Source organism: Nelumbo lutea, chromosome 5, assembly GCF_056320005.1.
Source record: "Nelumbo lutea isolate HS-2025 chromosome 5, American lotus-T2T, whole genome shotgun sequence".
Taxonomy (NCBI): domain Eukaryota; kingdom Viridiplantae; phylum Streptophyta; class Magnoliopsida; order Proteales; family Nelumbonaceae; genus Nelumbo; species Nelumbo lutea.
This window is the reverse complement of record NC_142688.1, coordinates 22,283,809-22,307,474: the sequence shown is the minus strand read 5'-3', so window position 1 is coordinate 22,307,474 and position 23,666 is coordinate 22,283,809. Positions and strand designations below refer to the sequence as shown.

General features: G+C 39.2%; 1 protein-coding gene across 1 annotated transcript; it reads right to left on the bottom strand.

Annotated features, from left to right (window-relative positions):
* Positions 1–14,464: 14,464 nt before the first annotated feature.
* On the bottom strand, positions 14,465–17,750 carry LOC148850943 (zinc finger protein GAI-ASSOCIATED FACTOR 1-like). The gene is made up of 4 exons (XM_088943852.1): positions 16,837–17,750; positions 16,353–16,749; positions 16,025–16,218; positions 14,465–15,437 (listed from the first exon to the last, which is right to left on the bottom strand). The coding sequence occupies exons 1-4, from the start codon at positions 16,973–16,975 to the stop codon at positions 14,623–14,625; spliced, it is 1,545 nt and encodes a 514-aa protein (XP_088799978.1). The 5' UTR covers positions 16,976–17,750; the 3' UTR covers positions 14,465–14,622.
* Positions 17,751–23,666: the final 5,916 nt, after the last annotated feature.

Below are 23,666 nucleotides of genomic sequence, written 5' to 3'. Positions count from 1 at the left end.
CCCCTACCATTATCATTATGTTACAATCCGTTTACACGTTTTTTTAAATCTCATTATTACCCTTTTAATGTTGAAAATGCCCTTAGGGCTCTAAGAACGTTGAGCTAGGTCTCATTTAACAAGTCCAAAATGGATTGTGATGCCGCGCGATCTAACTACTCCCTACTGGAGGTGATCTAGCTTCCAGGCGGATGGCGAACAGTTAATTTGCAAGATCAGAGAATCCGGGGTTGTTAACCCGGCGAGGTCGCTCCGATGCTTAAGTCAGTATACTGGTTGCGAGCTAAAAATAGCTTAAGAATGTAGAGAGCTAGAGAGCATATAAATCACATGTACCTTGAACCACCGGGGGTGGAGCCTTTATATAATGGAGTCCTCGCAGGTTTTACGGATCGATTCTGAGATCATCGTCACGATAGGATCCGTTTCCGTGTAAGTTGGAAGATAATGCTGCCAACCGATAAGGTTCATCAATTTCGCCCTAATCAGGTGGGGAGATAATGCTAGCTGTTACACGGCGTGATCTCGTGAGGTCCGAAATCCGTTAGAGGGGTTTTCGGGATCACCACGTAGTGGCATGTCAGTATCACCGAACTAACGTCTTTAAGTCCCGAACTGGGTTGAATGCCGAAGTGCCTTGGCATAAGGTGTTCTTGTTGCGATCTGGTACCGAGTCGATCTCGTCTCGAGGTGAGCTTATCCCGAGGTCAATTTAGCTTGGGGTAGTTGGGTACCCGAGCTCGATTTGCTATAGACTGGTTACATTAAGCTGAGTTGTCATATCTTGGTCAGGTCGTGTCTACGTGTCCCCTCTTTAGTAGGTCGGGCCAAATCACTCTTCATCATATTGGTTTAGCTTGTTCCCAAGCCAACAAAGACCAAAGCATAGCAGATATAGCAATAGTTGTCATTGTGGTATCCAATGGCTACCCTATGTCAATAGTAGGGCCGAAGTGCTAACCGATGGACTAGTTTAGCTTGTTTGAGTTTACTTTTGAACTAGGCATATGAATAGTGTTAATTCCGTGTGTGGTTTTCAAAACCTGAATGGACCAGAAAAACTGGGAATCAGTCAGGTGACTGATTTCGGTTTTTCCCCAAACCGGAATTTCTTTCAAAACTATTGATTTTGGTCAGCAAATTGCTGACTCGGGCGGTTAACCGATCGAACCATTCGAACGGTTTTGACTGTTTTTTTAACTCTTTTGTCAGAACAGGCCGATTGTTTGATTCAAATAGTTGGACCATTCGACCCAATAACTGGACCCCTAACCGGTTCAGTCTCCGGGTCGGTTTTAAAAACCACGATTCCGTGTTTAAAAAAAAAATCCTTTCTTTTTCATCTTCATTTGGAATGAAGGTTAATGTCGTGGAAGCTTCGGTGTGAGTTCACATTTGCCAGGTTCTTTGACCACCAGTAGCCCAATTTAAAAGAAAGGTAGGTTCTTTGCTCATTATTCTCCGTTGGTTTCTCTCAAACTCTCTATAATTCTTCTTATATGTATCATCAACCTTTGTCTTGCTGCATCTCTCTCTCTATATATATATCATCTATTGGAGCTGATTTTATGTTCCTATGGGTGAATGACTAATCCTATTCTTCCTAGTTTTTACATTTGTCCATGATAATATTCACATTTTTGTCACATTATTTTTTTATATATTTTTTATCACTTCTCTTTTTAATTTTATTTGGCAATACATTGACCTTCAATATATGCATTGTGCATTTGGATCTGCTAGCTATCTATCAACGGGATTCATTACTGGAAATACAATGTGTGATTTGTATTTACATGTTTGAAGGTGCATTTTTTTTGAGGACACAACAATGGATCCTGTTAATAGATCCAACACAACAATGGATCTGATTTAACAAAGTTTTAGTTAAAGGTGCCAATTAAGCTGGACTTGTGAAGGCAATCAAATTGAAAATTGGAAGCTGATCCAAATTTGTCTTGATCCATCTGAACCAACTTCAATTTTTAGTCTTGAAATTTTGGGAAAAATTTTGGCTATGTTCCACAGCCTATACCATTTACAAGTCTCTGAATACAAGTTATTAGTCTAGATGAATTTCATGAAATAGTAAATACTGATTGGACAAGGGTTTGGCCTCATGATCGGATTATAATTTAGTTTAGGTCCAATTCAAACCAATAAGAGTACTAACCAATTTATTTTGGATCGACTGAATCCAATAATTATAATAGACCATCCAAATCTGATTTGATCAAATTTGAATCGGATTGGATCTAATAAAAAACCGGTCAATTGACACCCCTATCCACACCAAGAGGTAAAGCTTCCCAAATTAATGCTAATAAAGAAACTTATCCGGGCCAATTTCAAGCTTAATTAGTAATATAAAAGAGGAAGAAATAAATATGATAATAGAAAAACTTACCCAAATAATTTCAACAGAGAAGAACACAAGTAAATACACCTACTTGTAAAAATACTTACCCGAGTGAACGCATTAACCAATTAACTTCTGATTTTTCTTCGCTCACTCAATGAAGAACGGATTCATCCTCCCACAATAGGTCCAGGTCAATCAATATGTCAATTAGGATTAAAAGGGGAGGGCCACTCAAAATTAACGGTGATTTTGCCCACCGTTATCTCAGAGTCTTACAGTTTTATAGAGTCGAAAACAAAACAAAGGTACCTGTCGTGAATTTCCCATCTCCAAACAAAACCCTATGCCTGACTTGGGCTGCAAGTCTTTCCGTGTGGGCTTCAGGCTGTTTAGAAGCTTGGAAGCCTGAATTTTGGGCATTTTCCATTTGGTAATAGAAAGAAAAAGCTTTAGCCCATAAAAGACGCCAACAACTAAAATTTGGGCTTTTTAAGGAAGTTTCAAATGAAGTTTTTACAATCTTTTATCACTCCTAGTATTCTTCGAACGTGTGGCACACGCTTGGGAGAAAATGGGTATCTTTTCACAAAAACAAAAAACTATTTGAATGTGTAAGTGAGACCTACACCTACCAATGGTATGTGGGGTACATGTGTAGACATGTATGTGGTACATGGACCTACATGCATGTCCACTAATGGCATGTGGGGCCCACCTTGTAAAATATATGTGGGCTCCACATACATGTCTACACATGTACCCCACATACATGTCCACCAATGGTATGTGGGGCCTATCTTGAAAAATATACGTGGGGCCTACCTTGAAAAATATACGTGGGCCATGTCCACCAATGATTATGTGGGGCCCACCTTAAAAATATATGAGTCCCACATACATGTCCACACAGATCCCACATGCATTTCCATCAATGGTTATGTGGAGCCCACCTTGTAAAATGTACGTGGCCCCACGTACATGTCAAAACATAGACTCCACATGCATGCCCACCAATGGTATGTGGGCCCCACCTTGAAAAATGTATATGGGCCCCACATACATATCCACACATGGACCCCACATGCATGTCCATTAATAGTATGTCGAGCCCACCTTGTAAAATGCATGTGGGCCCTACATACATGTCCACCAATGGTATGTGGGGTCTACCTTAAAAATGTATATGGGTCCCATGTGTTAAATGAAATGTTCGTTGGCCCACACACAGGGCATTCGTATATACATAACACATATTTTCATCACGTTACCAAACGGTCTTTTAGCTTTTATGGTCTTTAATGAGATCTATGAAAAATATTTCAACCAAACAAGTCTTACAATATCTATTCGCAAAATCTTATCATGTTTTTTAACTATCAAATCTTGTAACAGATCTTCTAGAAAAGACTTGGCAAACAGGCACCAATTCTCTTGGTGGTTTCCAGCTCTTCCAACAAAAGTTCAAACACACTTTTTCTCGTTGATTATTCATCTACTATCGTCCATTAGTTCTTTATCTACTTTAATAGTAACGTCTTGATTTTCTTCTGTTGTTTAATTTAGGATCTGTTTGGTTCGAGGGAATAAGACCTTGGAATCAAAATCGGAATGGGTCCAGATGTTTGGTCGACCGAAATGAGAATGAGTAGGCCGAATGCCATTCCCCCATATGGGGGAATGGCCATTCCCGACCCCCTCCCCAGGAATGTGATTCCCATTCCGCTATTGGTAACAATAACAATATTCCGATCATCAAGTTCTCACTCATCGGTTCTTTTATTTAGGCGTCAGTTTTTCAATCATTTTATGATGTACTTGTGGAAATTCTTCTTGTTCTTTATTTTGAAGGTACATCTTATATATATACAAATAGGAGACTCAGTTTCAGTAGGAGTTGATTGTCCAAATACATCTAGGAATGCAACACCCACCGAAGGTTGCATTTCGGTAGGAAGGTTACGTGTAGATCTGGTTTCCCAATATTTTCATTCTCAGAATTCTCCAACGACTTTTTTTGACATGTTTCTAGGGTGAACGGGATAGAAACAATCATCGGAGAAGGGACTCAACAGCGGTTTTCGTCCACAGTGTCAAGTGACACTGTTCATATACGCAGGTTAAGAAGATGACCGTTTTTTATTCTCAGGCTTCTCCGGTGAATTTTTCGATGTGTTTCTGGGGCAAACGAGATAGAAATAGTCATCGGAGAAGGGACCCCAGCATATATGAATAGTGTTGTTCAACACTGTGGATTTCAATGTGTTTTCATCCACAGGTTGACCAACGCCCACCTGTGAATTGGCATCAATTCCGTACTGGCACCTACCCCAACTGTACTTTGAGCCTAAAAATTCTGACTCTAGGCTCAATCATCATTCTTCCTAAAAAAAAGGCATATGTTTAATTGGAATTCTTGTTTGCATCCATTATAATTAAAAGTCTGTTTGGTAAGAAGATAAATTTATCAGTACAAAAGTAATCCAACTTTACAATTTATATGGACCATTTTACACTCTATATATTTATATAATTTCCAAACACAACCTTATAGTTTAAGCTGTTAGGTGAAGTCCCTAAATAGGTTTTAATTTTTTAACTCAACAACTCACCTCACATAAACTGATAACATAGCACCACGGACACACAAAGTGCTGGTAAAACAGGCAGAATCAATTTACTTTTCTCATATTCTTCTTTGCTTTCACTAAGGCCATGCTTAGTTGCAATGCAAAACCTTGGCGGTGCAAATTACTCGAGTGTAAATTCTGACCTCTAACAAGAATTTGCATTTTTTACGTTTGCACTCCAATAATGTATTGGCGGTATTGGACTCGGGGGCGATCAATTCACTAAACTGCATCGAGTACAAATGTACATGAAAATGCAAAGATGTAGAGGATTAGGTCTAAACATTTAAGGAATCCCACTGAGAGGTTGTCTACGGTTCGGTTAACTAATAAGTGGTATCAGTTTTTCTATTTCTCTAAATCAAAACTGAACCGGTACCACTGATTAAGCGGTCCGCCAGTTTTGGTTTTTTACTGGTTCGATTCTTCAAATTTTTAGTTTTTTATATTTATAATATATATTATATAAATATATGTATAATATTATATTATAAATAATAAATGGTATATAATATATAGAAAACATGTGGCATATATTAAAAGTATAATATAATATACATATAAATATATATACTGGCCGATTCGGTTAACCACCGATTTTTTGTAGGTTAACCAAAAACCGAACTGATCCTTTAGTTTTTCAAAAATTCCAAACCAAAACTGAACCGATCAGTTCGATTGACTACATTTTACGATTTGGTTTTCTCAGTTCGATTCATTTTTTTTTTATTTTTTGATTTTTCATGGACACCTCTAAGTAATTATACTACTAAATCTAAAAGGGATGGCCAACGTTTTCATTAAAAAATCAGGATGCAATTAATTGCCTTGCTGCATTTTTGTATAGAGTAATTCTAATAATCAGATCATCTTCAAAGCTGAAATCATGGAAGAAAGATTTATGCAATCCCTGCAAAGATCTTTCTTGTCGCCTCCTTTCTGCAGCCGCCAGACACCCAATTTGATCTCCAGTGGTGGGAGAAGTCAAGATTTGATCCTTACATCAGTTCTTTGAGAAAGAATTGATAGGAAGCTGTGCTTACGTGCTATCTTGTTGTTTCTTGCGAATGACAGAATTCTTGGAGAAGAATATTGCTGATTCTGCTCCATCCTGCACTGCGCCATTTTCAGTGGGAGTAGTATTTGGATCATTCCTTAGGTGTGAGCACTTTCGTTGGGAAATATTTTTTCTCTGTATCAGGTATAATCCTCTCCTACTCCTTTTGGTTCAGATCTGGTTTAGTTCATGGTTCAAGATTGATCATTGAAAATATGATTTTCTAAATAGGGAATGTGATTCCCAGTTGAAAGGGAGAGAAAAATTTTTGAAATTCGCCCCTTTATTCCGCAAGATTTGAGTGTCCATACGATGGATCTCTCATCCCTTCAGTATTGAGTTGATGCAATTAAGGGTATCAATGGACCGGTTTTGAATTGGACCCCATCTAGTCCAAAATTAATTTGAACGGATTGAACGGACCACTAAGATGTATTGGATTGGACCAATCCAATCCAAAATATTTATTAGATTGGATTGAACCTGGTCCGTCCGTAACAAATTTATATTAGATTGGGTTGCATTAAGCCAATATCTAGTCCATTGATATAAGATAAGAATATATGTATCAATAGACCGAGTTTGGATTTAAATCAATCTAAATCAAAATGAATTTGAATAGATTGGATGGTCCAAATATTGATTTGGACTGGTCCAAATTAATCCAAAACATTCATTGGATTGGATTGGACCGGGTCCATTTATAATAGACTCACATTGGACTGGATCCGATTGGACCAAATCTAATCCATTTGGCACTCCTAGATGCAATAACTATTTGGATAGCATACCCTCCAGACATATGGAGGGACCCATTAAAGAAGACATAGGCCCCATCTTGACTGTAGGGCAGGGTTTTTTTGGGGATGTTGGGCCAAGAGCATTGACTTATGGGCTCTCTAGAGCTTATAAATTTAGGATTGCAGGACAGGCTTTGGGCTCCTCTTCATCAGATGCTGCTCACGGATTCCTAATTAATCCCAACTAAGCAGGTCAGAATCCGGTGCCGAGCTGGGCAAACAAAGCTTTGTATCCACAGCCCCAACCAATGAAATGTCTCCTCATTTAATACATCCAACGCAAATCTACGTGGGGTGGGTGGGATCTCATTTTTTTGCATAAAATGTGTTCGGCCAGGACAGGACAGCCCAGACATCCAACAAATATACATCCTTCAATCCTTGACGGTTGCACCTGAAACCCAACCTACTTCGAGTTTTGAAGACGAAAGTTATTTGCAAATGCATTCACAATCAAACAACAACTCTAGTGAGTTTTGATGTAATCGTTTCTGATAACGTATTATTTTTTGGCTAAGTATCTTGTCACCTCGTTTGCTTCTAAGTGGCCGATGACTCAGAGGCCGAAGTGGAGCTCCCTAGTGTAGTGCAGCCCAAATGCTCCCTGCAAGAACTGATTTGGCTACTAGCAACGATGGGAACTGAATAAGCTACTCCTGAACTGAAGATGATCTGCTCATTTTTGTAGGTGGCAGGAGCTGGTTGATTTGCAAGAATTGAGTTAGAGAACCCGGGGGTGTATACCCGGCGAGGTCACTCCAATGGTTATGTTACACTTAGTAGTGAGCTGATAATGATATTAGAGAATAAGAGAGCTAGATGATGGTGAACTACTTGGTGGCAAGATGCCTCGTGGCAAGTTGCCTGTGTAGTGCTGAGTTGTGTAAGTTACCAGGCTACATGATGGTGAGTTGCCTGTGGCGGGTTGCCTGTATGTGCTGCATAGTGGCGAACTGCCTGTAAGGTGCCAAGCTACACGATAATGAACTGTCTGTGGCGAACTGCCTGTAAGTACCAGGCTGTCTATAAGTAACAGGCGTCATAATGTCATTGGTGCACCAAATCCGCCCTCATCAGGTTTTATACTTGAAAATCAGTAAACAAATACAAATCACAGTTCCTGTCATCAACAAAACCCGTCGAGCAGAATGGAAACTCGAATATCTGGGTCTTTCTGCACCGTCTAGTGTTTGTCGTCGCACTCTGCGCAAGCAACAGGCACGACCGGCGAGGATCATTGTGATGTGTTCTGCTTCTGGGGTATCTGCGATGACCGATACAATCCCTCGCGGAATCGCCTCTGCGAATTTGCTATCTTCCGAAGTCATGAATTGGTCAGTCCGGTTGATGTTGTTTCTGTAACCAAAGAGCTTTCCCTGACCAGAGTCTTTAAGGGCCAAAGAGCCACGGTCCCATCTTCATCCATTATGTTCTCTTCTCTGACTTGAAAGGGAAAAAGTGACCATCAAGGGTTATATATGGTTGGGTTGGGTCTTCACTCCTCATTATGAACGTTACGGTCGGACGCGTCTCTGGCTTGATGCATTTTATGTAAAGGGTGTGTCGTGCTATTTGGGGCCCGTGTGGTTGCGGGGATAAAGGTTTCAAATAAGAGTTTTGACCTATCACAGGAGGGTTTTTATTAGTGAAAGTTATGATCATGGTTTTCAAAAACGGACTGGACCAGACGTTCGGATCAGAAAACCGGGAATCGGTCCGTTTTTCTAAAACCGTTGATTTTGCTCAGCAAACCGCTGAACCAGTCGGTTAATCGTTCAAACGGTTTAGACCATTTTTAATTTGTTTTGTCAGAACGGGCCGACCATTCTGACAGAACGGACAGTTCAACCGGTAACTGAACCCCTGACCGGTTCGGTTTTAAAAACCATGATTCTAATATCTCGTAGTTTATAACTACAGTTACATTATTTTTTTAAATAAAAAAAAGCAATAGCTACAATATTAATATTAGTATTTTTTATTTATTGATACCTAGTTCCAGTGAATGCCTTGCGGAAATAAAATTTAACAATTTAATTTGCAAATTTCTTCAATTAATTTTTTGTCTCACTATTTAATTTTACTTAAAACAACGTCATCTCAATCATATAAATACATACCTAGGTCCAGTGATGTAGATCTGATCTTTTAGGCTCAGTTTGGAAGGAGTACAAATATAAATATATACTGTATAAATACATACAAAATAAAATAAAATATAAGATTTTACATTCTACAAATTTGCATTTATACTCTTTCTAAACTGAGCCTTATGGTCAAACGCCGCAGTTCTTGAAGGCCGGAACCCCAAAAAATTAAGAAAAAAAATCTAAAAGCAAAAAAATAGAAGAGTGTAGAATATCATGGTTGACTTGATGAATATAAATTACTTTGGTTAATTGGTTTTCTAGAGATTAATTCGTACATTTATGTCATGAAACAAAGCTTAATTATCTTTCATCTTCTAATACTTTTCAATAAATAAATGAAAGACTAACTTTTAGAAAATAGCTAAATTGTTACTTGTTCTGCAAGCAGCTAAGAAAAAGAAATATATTTTAATGGAGAAGAAATATGTTATTTTGTATAGCTTAACATTTTCAACAGATCCAATATGGTGAAGAAGCCCTGTGGTTTCTCTGCAGGAATTGTTTTCTAGTTTATGTCAGCCGCTTGCGTTTTCCCATGAGACCATGACAACAACACGGGGAGAGAGAAAAATGAAAGGAGCTATGCCCAATAAGGTGCAAGATAACTACTTTGGAGCAACGATTTAAAAACCGGATCGGATATGAAACTGTTTTAGGGATCGGTTTTCAGGTCAAATGGTCTGATTTTCTGGTTTGAATCAACGGTCCGTTTTGATTTAAAAATAAATAAATAAATGACCAAAAATCATTGTTTGGGTTAATAGATCAACGGTGTGATCACTTAGGTCAATGGGATTTTTGGCTCAGAGCGGTTTTAGGGTAAAATGGAACCGATTGCCTAACTGGTTTTCAAAACCATGCTTTAGAGTACACTTATTCCAAGCAAAAAATGAAAATCATTTAAGGTAGACGTAGACCCAAGAACTCTCAAGCACGAGCAACAATTTGTTTTTATTTTTCCAAAGAAGCATGCTAATAAATAGAGATAATGATTGTTCAGTACACCCTGAGAATTCTTAGCCCCATCGTATAGTTGGGGTAGGTACTAGATCGGAATTGATGCCAATACACAGGGGTGGGGGTATTTCATTTTGATTTATATAGGGTTGCAGTAAAATTCAAAATTCTGTAGTGTGGTGCAGTATACTTTTTTGTACATCATATATGGTTTTCAAAATCGGATCGGATCGGACAATCGAACAGGAAAAACCAGGAACCAATTAGGTGACTGGTTCTAGTTTTCCCCAAAATCGGATTTTTGCCAAAAAAAAATATTGATTTGGTTAGCAAATCGCTGACCCAAGTAGTTTAACCGTTCGATGGTTTTGACCATTTTTTTTTATTTTTTTAATTTTTTGTTAGAATGGGCCATCTGTTCAATTCAAATGATCAAACCATTCAACCCAAAAACCGGACCCCTGACTAGTTTGCTGTCTGAATCGATTTTAAAAGCATTGATTATATATGCATCTAAAGTTCAAAAGCCATAAGATTTAGCTGAATGCTTTAGCTTTTAACTCTTATGTGAAACCAATGATAAAGCTCTAGCCTCCACTCCAGTATTTAAATACATGGGGTAGGGTCCATGAATTTATTACTGACGTAAAACCTCATCATTGATTTCACACAGCCCATTTAACAACTAAAACATGGGTTCAGCTAATCCCAATTCTTGCCTAATGACCTTAGCCTCTGCATTAGCTTTTCATCGTGCATGGCCCTCATAATTATATGAAAAAGAGAGACAGAAATACAAACAATGTGAACTAATATAGTAGCTCTGGATCGGTATCATTCAATATAAGAGGACAGCACTTAGCAGTATAAGAAAATAAACACCTTGAACAATAAAAAAGCAATTAACATTTTCCAAATGAAAAATACCTCCAATTCTCAGATTTTAAGCATTTCTAAGTTGGGATAATATTAACAATTAAGTTCCTAGGTCAAGAACACCCTCCACACATGAACACATCTTTCCATGGGCTGTAGAGGGGATTTACTACTGGGGCAGCCCTAAATCTAAGACCTTACGAAGAATTAATTAAGAGGGTGGCACTTGGTAACACTCCAACTTAATCTTGATTCCCCCAAGTCAAAGTGTTCCCACGGGATTCTGATTTCCATTATGTTCATCTCATTGTGGAATCCAAACTACATTTTAATTTTTATGGGTAGGATTCAGAGGAGTATGTTAATAAAGACTGGCTCGAACTCGAAACTTTCACACTTATGACCCAATGCCGATTTCTACCGTATCAGAGATAATTGCCATGTTTGAAAAGGAGGAATGACGCTTGGTGAGATGGCCTCAAGCATCCCAAAAACAAATATACAGAGTAGTTGGATCAGACAAAAAAGAGTTAGAGATCTCCGTAGTGTAGCCTAAAGTTGCCAATCTGTCTGCAGTGAAATTCCCTTCTCTGTATACGTGATCATATGTAATCTGGAGACTCTTGCGATTGCAAATTTCTTGATATTTAGAAATGAAGTTGCTGACGTTCCACGGGGGATCTATACGACCACATAGGCTGTTGATAATGATGATTGAGTTGCCTTCGATAATGAATCTCAACTGATTGAAACTAGCCGCGCTGCAATGTGTTTCCATTGCAGCCCAAGCTTCAGCTTAGTTTATCGAACATTCCCTTATATCCCTACAACTAATCCATAAGATCCTACCACTGTGATCTCTCATTATCACCCAATTGCACACCTTCCATCGGTCCTCTTTGATGCACATCGAAATTGATTTAACCATACTCCTAGCCGGTTTCATCCGCCTGACAAATACTTTATTGTTCCCAATGTGATTGGTGTGGCTCAAAGGACATACCTTCATGGATTTCAAATGATCAAATCTGATTTTATCCACTAAACTATGGATGGGTACAGTACAATTATTAAATATTTTTTTTTATTTTCTTTTTTTCCAAATGTTCCATAGGCTGCATTACCATTTGGAAACGATGCAAATAAGTGTGAATTTAAATATATAAAATGTATGGCGGTTCATATAAATTGTAAAATTGGGTTAATTTTGCACTGACAAATTTATCTTCTTGACAAACAGACTTTTAATTGTAATTGATGCAAACATAAATTCCAATAAAACATATGTTTTTTTTTTTTTATCAAAAACCCACTTGAATGCAAATTTACTTCTTTTTTTATTGATATACTTTTACATCTTATTATCAATGTAAATATGCAATAATCCGTCATTTGTCGATGCATAAATGTAATGTTGCCAAACACAGGCAAAAGTAAACCAGAATGCAAATTTACCCTGAACCAAGATTTACACTCCATTTGCATTATTTCCAAAAGCAACCATTATATAATATTTGCCATATCTACAGAAACAGTGTACTTTGCTTTGGTCCCGTTTACAGCCGGTCTATCCCACCAATCTTTCATATCTTCATTTAGAAGAGTACAGGGAATCTTATCACTAAGAACAGTCCAAACTTGTTTGGATTCATTGCGGTTTCTCCACAAAAGGAGCACTTAGCATCACTCCTCATTCTCCAATTTCTCAATCTCCTTTTGGTCAAAATTCTGTCTCTAAGCATAAGATTTAAAAAAATTCAACTAGATCTCTGACAACCTAATACTAATCCTTGTGATTTGTGAGGTTTAGTTTAAGCGGAGGACGCTATCGCCACCAAACCAAGCTACATAGTAAAAATTCATTGTTTCTTTTTCGCCATACGAAGCCGTGATTGTGGTCTAGCGCTGTGCAGATGATTCAGTTGGCTCGACCAATCAATGGATGTATTTTCTTTCCACATAAAAGACATTAGTTGTTTGATACTGGGTTATATTTAACCAAATGTACAGCATACACTTAAAGTTGCGAAACGAAATGACAAGGACGACCATGGTGCCATTTGAGTTTGAGATTCCAACAACCACATCCAGTAGATGATTTTACCATTATCAGTAGGAAGTGCACCTCATCTCATCTCATCTCATAGAGCATAATTTTAGGTCGTTGGCCTGCCTTCATCGTTTCACTGCAGACTGCCTGAAACTTAATTCTCTTTGATAGAAAAATAAAAAACGTATGGTAGGGATGCAAAAGTCGGTCTCATCGCTCTTCTTACGGCAAGTCACCTGCCTCATTGTGATCACACTTCTTTAGAAATTAGAAAAAATAATAATATTTTAATATTTTTCCCTACTTTGGAAAAAGAGACAATTGTCAACGTTAATGAATACCTCTTTGCTATAACAAGCCCCCTTAATTGTGACCTTGAGGGAGTTTACATTTATCCTCCCAACAAAACTCCATTAGGAAATATCTCAAGAAGACGTTCAAAAGTATGTCTTTTCCCTGGCCGCCCATCCTTCAATAATGGAACCCAACTTTTTTATTTCTTTTGCTTGATCTTTCAGGAATGTGATCCGTATTTCATATTGCGTGCTAGGTGCTACCAAAGGAGAAAACCTCGTTTTATCAAGCACATAGTTGGCGGAGGTTGCACTTCTCAATTGCGGTTCCAAAGTCTATCGAACACAGTCCACAGAGACACGTTACTACTCTCACGATCAGGGGCCTTGCCCCAAAGTAACAAGCCTGGTGTCTATTTTTCAAGACAACTCATAAATATCTTTCTCCCGCTGTTGCCGCCAGCAAGGCACAAGACAACCACAAATCGACTTATCCCATTCCCATGCTTTTGATGTATTATTAGTAGTGCTGAAAATTGAGATTTTGAGGCTCACCCACATGTTAAAAAGTATTATTTTACATTGCATACGGCGACATTTCTGATTCGTCGTGTGGATGTGGTCAATCCAGCTGGTCCCTCCAAACCACCTTACAGATTCATGCACAACAACAAAATCTATAACTTCTATCTTGCCCTGGCCCATCTCAATACTCTGCAGAATGCAACCAACTTTTGAAAACCAGCCGGCAAAATAAACCAAAAAACAACACTAGTAGTTAGTTTGATTCCACAAGGGTCCTTCCCTACCGTCAGATTAGAATTTCATGGCCCCACCAAGATGATAACCGTGAACCCGAAAGTCACCCGGATCCAAAGCTCATTCGTTGGACTCTCACGAGAACTATACCCACCTTTACCCACAACATACTACCCCCGTCCCCGTGAATTGGAAACATCTCTGAATAATACTATATTCTCCATGTGTGGTTGCGATGAACGTGGGCAAGATATCCGGACTTATGTTTAATTGTTGGTACTTGGTATAAAAGAAGGAAATGGGCAAAGGGTAACTGGGTAAGTAAGCGCTTGATTAATGCAGTCCAAGGGATAGTATCAGTTCTGAAACAAAAATAAAATGGCTCAGGCGCTTGAACTCGGACAAATGCTCGAGGCCGAAAAGCTATCATCGTCGCCATCCAATACATAGCCGTCTGGCAAGTAGCCGGGTGGCAGCTGGCAGGCAACCCCTGTACACCTCCCCACTCAACTTTTTAAAATTAAAATTGATGATTCAAGGAATAAACAAAAATTTTTGGATTAAAAAATCATTCCCATCTCTTCTCTCGATTGACGGGGAAACTACAGAGAAAAACAAATCATATATATATATAAAAAAGGAGTCCTTACAGTCTTTCAGCTGCACAAATTTTACACTGAGAACGAAGCTTCTATAACAATGCCGGCGGGCTGTTGGGCTTCCTCTCAGAAGCTTCTTCCCACGTCCTCCCAGGCGAACTCCCACCACCTCCGAACGATGCGGCAGCAGTTGTCACATCCAGCCCACCTCCAATCGACGTAATCAGAGCCGAGAGCCCACCCGTTGGAGCACCACCACTGCCCATCCCCAGCCCAAGAAGATCCAGTGTAGTCGGCCTCGGCCCGAACAAAGATGATTGGCCCATCATCAATTCTGTCAGTCCAGTGGCAGTACCCCCTTCGCAAGGAAGCCCAAGCCCAAGCCCAGCTGCCAACGGTGCGGGCTCTGCCTCCATTCGCCGACTCCATTGCAAGCTCTCTTGCTGTTCCGAAGGCGACGAGGACGACATAGTCAGACCCAACCCTCGCAGTAGTGATGCATTCGTGCCAGCAGCACCCATCTGCGCTGCTTTCTGAAGCAGCGCGGTGGCAGACATTGCCGGCTGCGGAGGCGGAGCAAATTGCCGACGCTCTGCCCCAACTGGAGCAAAAAGCGAGGTAGATGAGAGACAAAGCGATGTTGGTTCCGCGGCAGAACCAGCAGAGAGAGTTGTCGGACGCTCCGAGCGTGCCATGGCGCAAATCAAATCTGAGAAGGAAGAAGTCTGTGGTTGCAAGCTTCCTGCAGCAGCCGAGGAAGCGAATAGGCTTGCAAATACATTGCTGCTGTTGTTGCTGCTGCCGCAGCCATTGCTGCTAGAGTTGCTGCTGCTGCTTCCGTCTAAGCAGGTGGCTGATGGGGCATGATTTAAAATAACGCTGGGATTTTCCTGCACCTCCGGCAACTCTGAAACACGAAACGAAAAAGAAAAGAAAAGAAACTGAGTTGCCGCTTATCCTAGAGGAAGGAAGAAAGGGAGATAGAAGAAAGCAAGCTTTTCTTTCACTTCTTTTCCTTTATTTTTTTAAGAAAAAGGGTCGAACGAAAAGGAGAGCCAATCATAGCCTCCTTTCTTTCAATCCCCATCCCTTCCGTGTTCCGATCTTTGGAATTTCTTTATCGATTGCAAAGATTGAATCACCCGTCCGGAACTCGAAATCCTCCGGAAAGTTTTATCAGAACTTTACCTGTTTACCAGAAAGCCCCTCCTCTCCCTTCTCTCTCTATATCTATTCAACCGGTAATGTGTTCGTTCTGATGATCTAATCTTCTTCTTTTTTTCGGGTTAATTGTTCCAATCTAATCTCCAGATCTCCGGAAGAAAACAAAACCAATACAAGACAAAATATGCAAAAATCCAAAAACCAGACTCAAGAGGCAAGAGAGGGGATGTTTTTTTATCTTTTTTATATTTTTAAACAAACAAAACCAGATCCGACAAAAAACAAACGAGAAAATGTTATAAAACTTCCTTCTATTGACCGTCCTTTCACCTGGATTTTGAATAGGCAAACCCGCAGAAATCACAGGAGCAGACGATGCAGGAGGAGGAGACGACGTAGCAGCAGTAGCAACCATCTGAAGCTTCGGATCTTCTTCAGAATTCGAATTAGCAACCGTCTGAGCTCTGGCGCTCTCCTCTGCCAACGCATCGCAGAAAGCCCTATGAGTGATGAAGCTATCCCTCCTTCAGGAACGAAGAAACAAACAAACACCAGCACCAAAGTAACAAACATCAGCACCATAGCCAAAGCCCTAACTTCGAAACAATAACACGAGAGAAGAAATGATCAACTTAAGAGAAGATAAAATTAAATAAACCTAGAAAAGAGGGTTCCGCAATCGCATCTGTATTCTCTGGTTCCGCATGTCTTCGAATGAGCCTTCCAATCCGACTGGACGGCGTATTTCTTCGAACACTTATCGCATTTCCATTTCTTCTCGCCATGCTTCCTGCAGAAATGCTTCTTTATTCCAGTAAGATCGCCCAAAGCTCTTGATGGATCGTGATGAACACACGAGGGCTCAGGGCAGACATAGACTCGCTTACGAACTTCTTTGCTCGACCGCTGCCGGAGCTTCCAAGGAAGATTGTGACCACGGCGGTGAAGTTGCAGGTTCTGATCGCGTTGGAATCCCTTGTTGCAGATCTCGCACACGAATCTGTTCGTCGCCATTAGGGTTTTAGGAGATAACGCGATAACCTCCGCGTCTGGATCTGCAACCCAAGATATAAAACAAAATTAAATAAAATGGAGAAATAAGACAAAAGATATATATTTTTTGTGCTTATCTTTAACTTTACCTGGCATTCCAGGGAGATTGCGCTTTTTCTTTGTCGTCGTCGACGGTGGAGCTGTTTGGTTACCAGAAGACGACGCACTAGCTTCTCCTGAAGCTGTAGAAACAGTGACCGCGGACGTATTCTCCAACTCGGCAGGCATATTTCCCAAAATTCTATGATTCTATGGGTAACCAAGCTATGGCGGAATCCGAAATTCCGAGATTTTATTTTATTTTTTCAAGTGGAAGAATCCAAAGGAGGCTTCAATATATAGCCTGCTGCCTGCCCACTGCCCACCTAGGGTTTCTTCACAGCTCTTACCTACCAGTCACAAGCTCTGCTTTATCCAACTAACAGTTCCGACGTATCTCCGGCAACTAATCAGAAATAAACAATAGTTCCCAAGACCATTCATATCGCACTTGAACTGAAAACAACGCCGGAAAGACAAAGCAGCAGCTAAATCAAACTTAAACCCCAAACAACCAACACCCGGAACTAAAGAACCACTTATCTCCGGCAGCAATACCCTCTGATCCAGCGAAGCTGTCGGAATCCTGACTCAGCTGTAGAAAGCATCGCCTGAAAAGAAGAATAGCCAAACAAAAAAATAAAATAGCTGTCAAAGTTTCTCAAGCTTCCGACATTTCACACGGCCGAAATCTAGGCATCCTACTACACCATCAGACAAACCGAAACGTTTCGACTAATAATCCGATATTTCAGCGATTCCGCGTCTACGTAACGATGAAAATTGGGCTGGGTCGGTGAGCCACTGCCGGACTGAGAAAAAAGCCGGTCTCATTAGTCGGCTTTAAAAAAGGATTTCGGATAGAAAGAGAGCTCTCTCTCCTCTCTCTCTCTCTCGTCTTTTGAAAGAGACCAAAAAAATAAAGCGGCGGCAGTTAACTGTGGTTAAGATTGAACCGTGGGTGTTAACCACGGTTAAATGAAACCCTACGCCCAAGTTTTCTTCCCCCAAGTGAGTGGGACGACTACATGGGGCCCTCCCCTACTGTTTGTCGTGTAGTGGTGGAATTAACAATCAAGAATTTCCTTGACTTCTGCCAAAAAAAAAGTGAATTTATGTTCCTTATCTACTTCTTTACCGTCACATGCAAATTATTAAGCCAATGACCTGACTCAAATGACGATAATGCCACTGAACTGAAATTAAGGCAATTTCTTCCTCTTGACGGAAACATGTTGTAAAATTACGAAAATACTCTCAAAACATGGAAGCCGAATTTAGAACTTGGAACTTGGAAGGAAGCTGGTTTTCCATTTTCAAGCACGTTTTAGACATTTTAGTTTCTAAACGGACTGTGTCCGTCGGGTTGGGTAGTTGGGTTGGACCGAATTCAAGTACCGCCCATACAGAAGTGGAAACTGGAAGGAGTTGTCTTCTTATTTCTAAAATAAATAATAAATCCAAGAGAGAGAGAGAGAGGAAAAGGTAAAGGCGCTTTTGTCTTTTTACAGAACCTTACTGCACACCGATAAATGGACATCTACACAAAGGCGTTCATCTTTTTCAAAAGTTACAGTTACAGAAGCCAGACGTAAGGCAAAGGGTAGTTCGGACCTTACTGTACACCAATAATGTTTTCTTTTCTCTCTCTCACCTGTTTGGGCACGGGATCTAATCTCAGCATTATTTTTATTTCTAAAGCATGGAAGCTGACGTGGCAACCCACGACATCACTCGCTTTTTTACGTGGCAACTTTCATTTCAGTCCAGAGAGTTAATCGGTACTGAGAAATTGACGACATCAAGCGATAATCATATGGGAGAGCGCTCACAACTCACATGACAAAACAAAAAGCCCTCTGGGAGGCTGGGAGGCTGGACTGGGACCGCTGTATTTTATCAATTATCACTCACTGATTCAAGAAGTTAGAAAGAAAATTTTAATTTGTCCAGAAATTCCGAGTTAATAATGAATCCATGCTAACAAATACGTTATATGTGGAAGCTAATTCAGATGGCAACTGCTTGTTGCAGAAAAAAGTGAAGCACCAAACACTTTATTATGGCCAGGCCGTGGTCCAATCATGTAGAAAAGGTTTCCCAGAGATCAGATTCCTATAAAGGAAATGATCTTGGTAGGCTTGTTTTCTTGCTATTACCAAAGCAGAGATCCCTTCTCAGATCTCCATGGCAACCACCTTGCCTGGTGAAACATTTAATTTGGGGCTCTCAACGTTTCAGGCTTCAATGAGGATTGAGGGTCCGTTTGATTCAAAGAAACAGGGGTTTGAAATTGGGGTTTAGAATCAAAATCGGAATGATCAATTGTTTGGTTGAGTGGAATTGAAATTCTTTTTCTCCATTTGAGAAAATGGCCGTTCTCTCTCTTCCCTTTGGAATGAAGGTTAGGTTTTAGAATGCTTGGGCAGGGACAGGCATTTATTTATTTTTGAGAAATAAGTGTGAAATAAGTGTTTATTCTTAGAATAAATACTTATTTGGGAATCTCAAATTTGAGACTTATTTTTAAGTGTTTATTTCCTTTCTGATGATCTTAGCCCACCATATCATTTTAAAAATACCTATATTATCCTATTTAAAATAGTGCTTTTTACCAAATGATTATAAATATTTATTCTAATAAATACTTATTTTTCAAATAAGCATTCTAAACTTGGTCAAAATCCCATTTCAGTTAATTCCTATTATCATTCATTTATCAACCAAACAAACTTATGAGAATAGACCATTTTGATTTTAATTCTAATTCTAATTTCAATTCAAATAATGAAGCAAACGGACCCTGAGCTCTGACCCGCAATTGAAGGGTTGATGGTCCTTCAATTCAGGGGAAAAAATCCCTACAGACAGGGACCGAGTAGGAAATCATTAATCATTCCCGTGTTTCCCACTTCTGTGTTATTGGAATGTGGGCATAAACATTTAATTAAAGTGAAATGGGGCTCTATGTAAATATAAATAAAACTTTTCCTGGGTGGTGATGATAAGTTTGAATAATAATAATAAAGAAAAAGGGGATGATAAATTAACAAACAGAATACAACCAAAAAGCCGGCATATTTTTCCTACGCACAACATCATTACTTTCATTGACTTGAACCAATTTGTACTTATCTCTCTTTATATAAATCTACTTAACACGCCTTACCACTTAATTATTTTAGTTTTGTTTTCAGTTCTATTATCATGAGGGTACCTACCAGGTGGAACTTCTCTGCTATTGTTATTCTTTTCCCAGGACCAATCTATTAGCTTTCTTTCATCAAACTAATTCACAATTAACTTATTTTGGTCGATGCATGGTTTGCCACAAATCCCCTTTTGCAATATCTGGATTAGATTAGACCAAAAGCATTGATTTAATTAAATAATGTCAAGTTAGTCACACCCAAAAGCCAAGAGGTCAATACACAGAGAAAGAGACCCAAATAAAAAGGACTTTAGCACAAAACATAAAGAGGATTTTTTGTTAATGCAAGGGATCAGGGCTCTGTTAAACCCCTGTTTATCTTTCTGTCTTCTCACATCGAACAGGTTTGCATTGACAAAAGCAACTCATTGATTAATCAAATACATACATATGATGTGCCTTATCTCCACCTGATTGGTTAGAGAACTTTCTAAACTGAACTACCATACAAGTTTCTTTAGATCACACCACACATCTGGAATATTATGTGGGACCCACCTGTACTGACCGTTGGGAATCTACCCAAAATGGTGTAATGTTCCAGATGTGATTTAAGGTGCTTCTCTAAGAAAGCAAAATTGCATCACCAAATGATGCTCATAACTCATTCAACAAGGAAATATGCCTCTTAAATGAGTTTGCTTGGGGTTTTCTACTTTTCCCCATATATGAATGTTGTGGAAGGACTGAAACATCCACCAAGCTAGAGGAGCTGTGGATCGGTCAATTCTCAATCCTAGCTCCACTTCATGTCAGCTTTACACACCAGACACCACCTCCGCTTAATAATTCTTCCCAGTAGGATTGATTTGCAAATTACCATTTACCACCTAAAGCTTTTGGGCCCCCAAGACCCCAATCACCTTGCCACTAAAAAGATTACTGATCCTTTGATACACTCTTCACTAAATGGACCAATTAAAAGAACTGCTCCCATTCTAACAAAGTGAAAAGAAAACTGTTTTTATATACCAAAACTTTGGTTAGGGTGCAAATTTGGAGCCGGATTTGTACTTGCAATTATTTAAATTTATAAAATAAGTTCTCTTTGAATCTTGATGTGAGGTTAGCTAGGACCAGAGCCCATGAAACAAAAGTTACAACCCTTAGGTCCCAATCGTTAATGTACTAGAGGGGTATGACTTCTACTTGCAAATCCGTGCTGGAAAGCGCAAGATGTGTTGGTATAGGCAAGGTAACAGAGATGGGCCCTCCATGGAATCCAATTAGGGGTATGTCTTCCTTTGAGGGATGCCACAGGATTCGAACATTTCACCTCAGGGATGGAAAGGACTGAGCTACCATGCTGTATCCATTACAAAAACTGTTGAAAGGGAGATTTTAGCAGTAACTACACTCTTCCAACATGGGTCCCAGATTGAAAAGGTTCCAATCTGAGGGTTCTAGGCTTGAAAAAACTCCTACCACTCTTCTAAGGAGAAGAGCCCAAGTGTTATTACTTATTACAATCAATGAATTGATTATTCTTTTTCTTTTGCTTTATTCAATAACAAGTCTGCACCTCAGGGATGGAAAGGACTGAGCTATCATGCTGTATCCATTACAAAAACTGTTGAAAGGGAGATTTTAACAGTAACAACACTCTTCCAACATGGGTCCCAGATTGAAAAGGTTCCAATCTGAGGGTTCTAGGCTTGAAAAAACTCCTACCACTCTTCTAAGGAGAAGAGCCCAAGTGTTATTACTTATTACAATCAATGAATTGATTATTCTTTTTCTTTTGCTTTATTCAATAACAACTCTGCATGGGAGATTCGGATGCATTACAATGTCTATATTGAATCTCGTATTTGTTACATAAACTATTATTTCAAGTCTTTAACATATTCTATCAAAGCTTAATTGTCTATTTCTTTTATTCCCTTATCATGAGAGCCATAACATCTTCCCATTATATACTTGTTACCTTTCTTTCACCTTTTTCTATTATTTTTCTCACTTGTTATTATGGTGTTGTGGGGTCGAGTACCGGCTTTGTGAATGTATAAGTCAATGAATACTTATTCATTTGAGTGTTTTCTTCTTCAACTTTTCGAGAGAGAGAGAGAGAGGGGGGTTCCCATCCCTCCAGCCACCTTCATTGAGAATAAAAGTGACTCCACATCTCATACTTGAAGGTTGACAGAGAAAAAAAAGTAATTCAGAAAGACACTGTTTGGTGAAAGTGAAATATGTTGAACCAAAGAGAAAGTAATTTGTAAAAGACAAAATGAGGAAAGGGAAATCCCATATTTTAATTCCGATAACCAGTCATTTCTAAAGTTCCACCCTGAAATGTGGAATCCCACTTAATGCAAGGTTGGAAAGTTTTAAAAGAGTAGTACACCAATCAATTTCAATTCTGAAATTGATAAAGAGAATCATCATCTTTAAATGAGTTGGGGTTGGGATTTGGGATCATCTCCCAAATCTCACCAGCCTTACAGCATGCTTCCCTTTAACCACCAGACGCGCTGTTTTGTCACTTTCCTGGGTTTCATGCAAAAGGAGAAGTGCACAAGCAGGCATCATTCACTGAGGCTCAGTTTGAAAGTATACAAAATAGAGTGGAAATCCATGTATTTCGTATTATTTAGTATGCATTTGCAATGTACATATTTGTACTCTTTCTAAACTGAGCCTGAGTCACTGCATCAAATAGGGCTGTCAATGGATCTGATATTGGTCCAATCTGATCTAATTCAAGATGAATTCGTTATAGATGGAACAGGTCCGATCCAATCTAATGAATACTTTTGACCATTCTCTACCGATCCAATCCAGTCAACTTGATTAAAAAGCTGGTCCATTGACACTTATTCTTGTCTTCTTCCAATGGATTGGATATTGGTTCAATCCTACCCAGTTTAATATAAATCCATTAATAATGGGCCAGGTCTAATCCAATCCAATGAATACTAGTCCAATTGAATATGTCTTACTGGTTCAAATTGATTTTGATTCAAATGGAGTCCAACCCAAATTGGATCCATTGGCACGCCCTAACAGGAAACCCCAACCAATAAGCACTCAGCAATGGCCATGCTAGTGGTACGGTAAGGCTGTGTTTGGTTTGAAGGCACTTGAACACTCACAACTCACAAATATACATACCTTTTCTTTTGCCTAGTAGTGATCAGTAAGGCTGTGTTTGGTTTGAAGGAAAAAGTAGAGAAAGGAAATGAAATGTAGGGAAATCTTTACAAACCTTGTATAGGTTTCTCTGCCTTTTCCTTCAAACCAAACATAACCTAAATGAATTGTAGCGGTTGCTTTGTGCCAACCACCTTTTATTCAGACCATGCAAAGAATAATGAAGGGTGATCAACAGCTGAAATGGCTGAACTGAATAACTTGTTTTATTTGTCTTTTAGTCTCCGTTCGTTTACCGCTACCTTGGCATGAGAAAGTTGGTCAATATGTTCACGGAAAATATATATTCCTTTGGATAAATATTTTGACCATTTATCTGAGAAAATCTTACCCACCTCACAGGTGGATAAGTTGCTTTCCCATTGTGAAGAGTAATAGAGTGACTTTTATTCAAACAAAAATAACTTGATAAAACACTTACCTAGGTAACTTTCAACAAAAAAACATCGGTAAATAAATATACCTAGTTAAAATTTTACCTATTTACTTAGATAATTCTTTCTTGGAAAACACTTA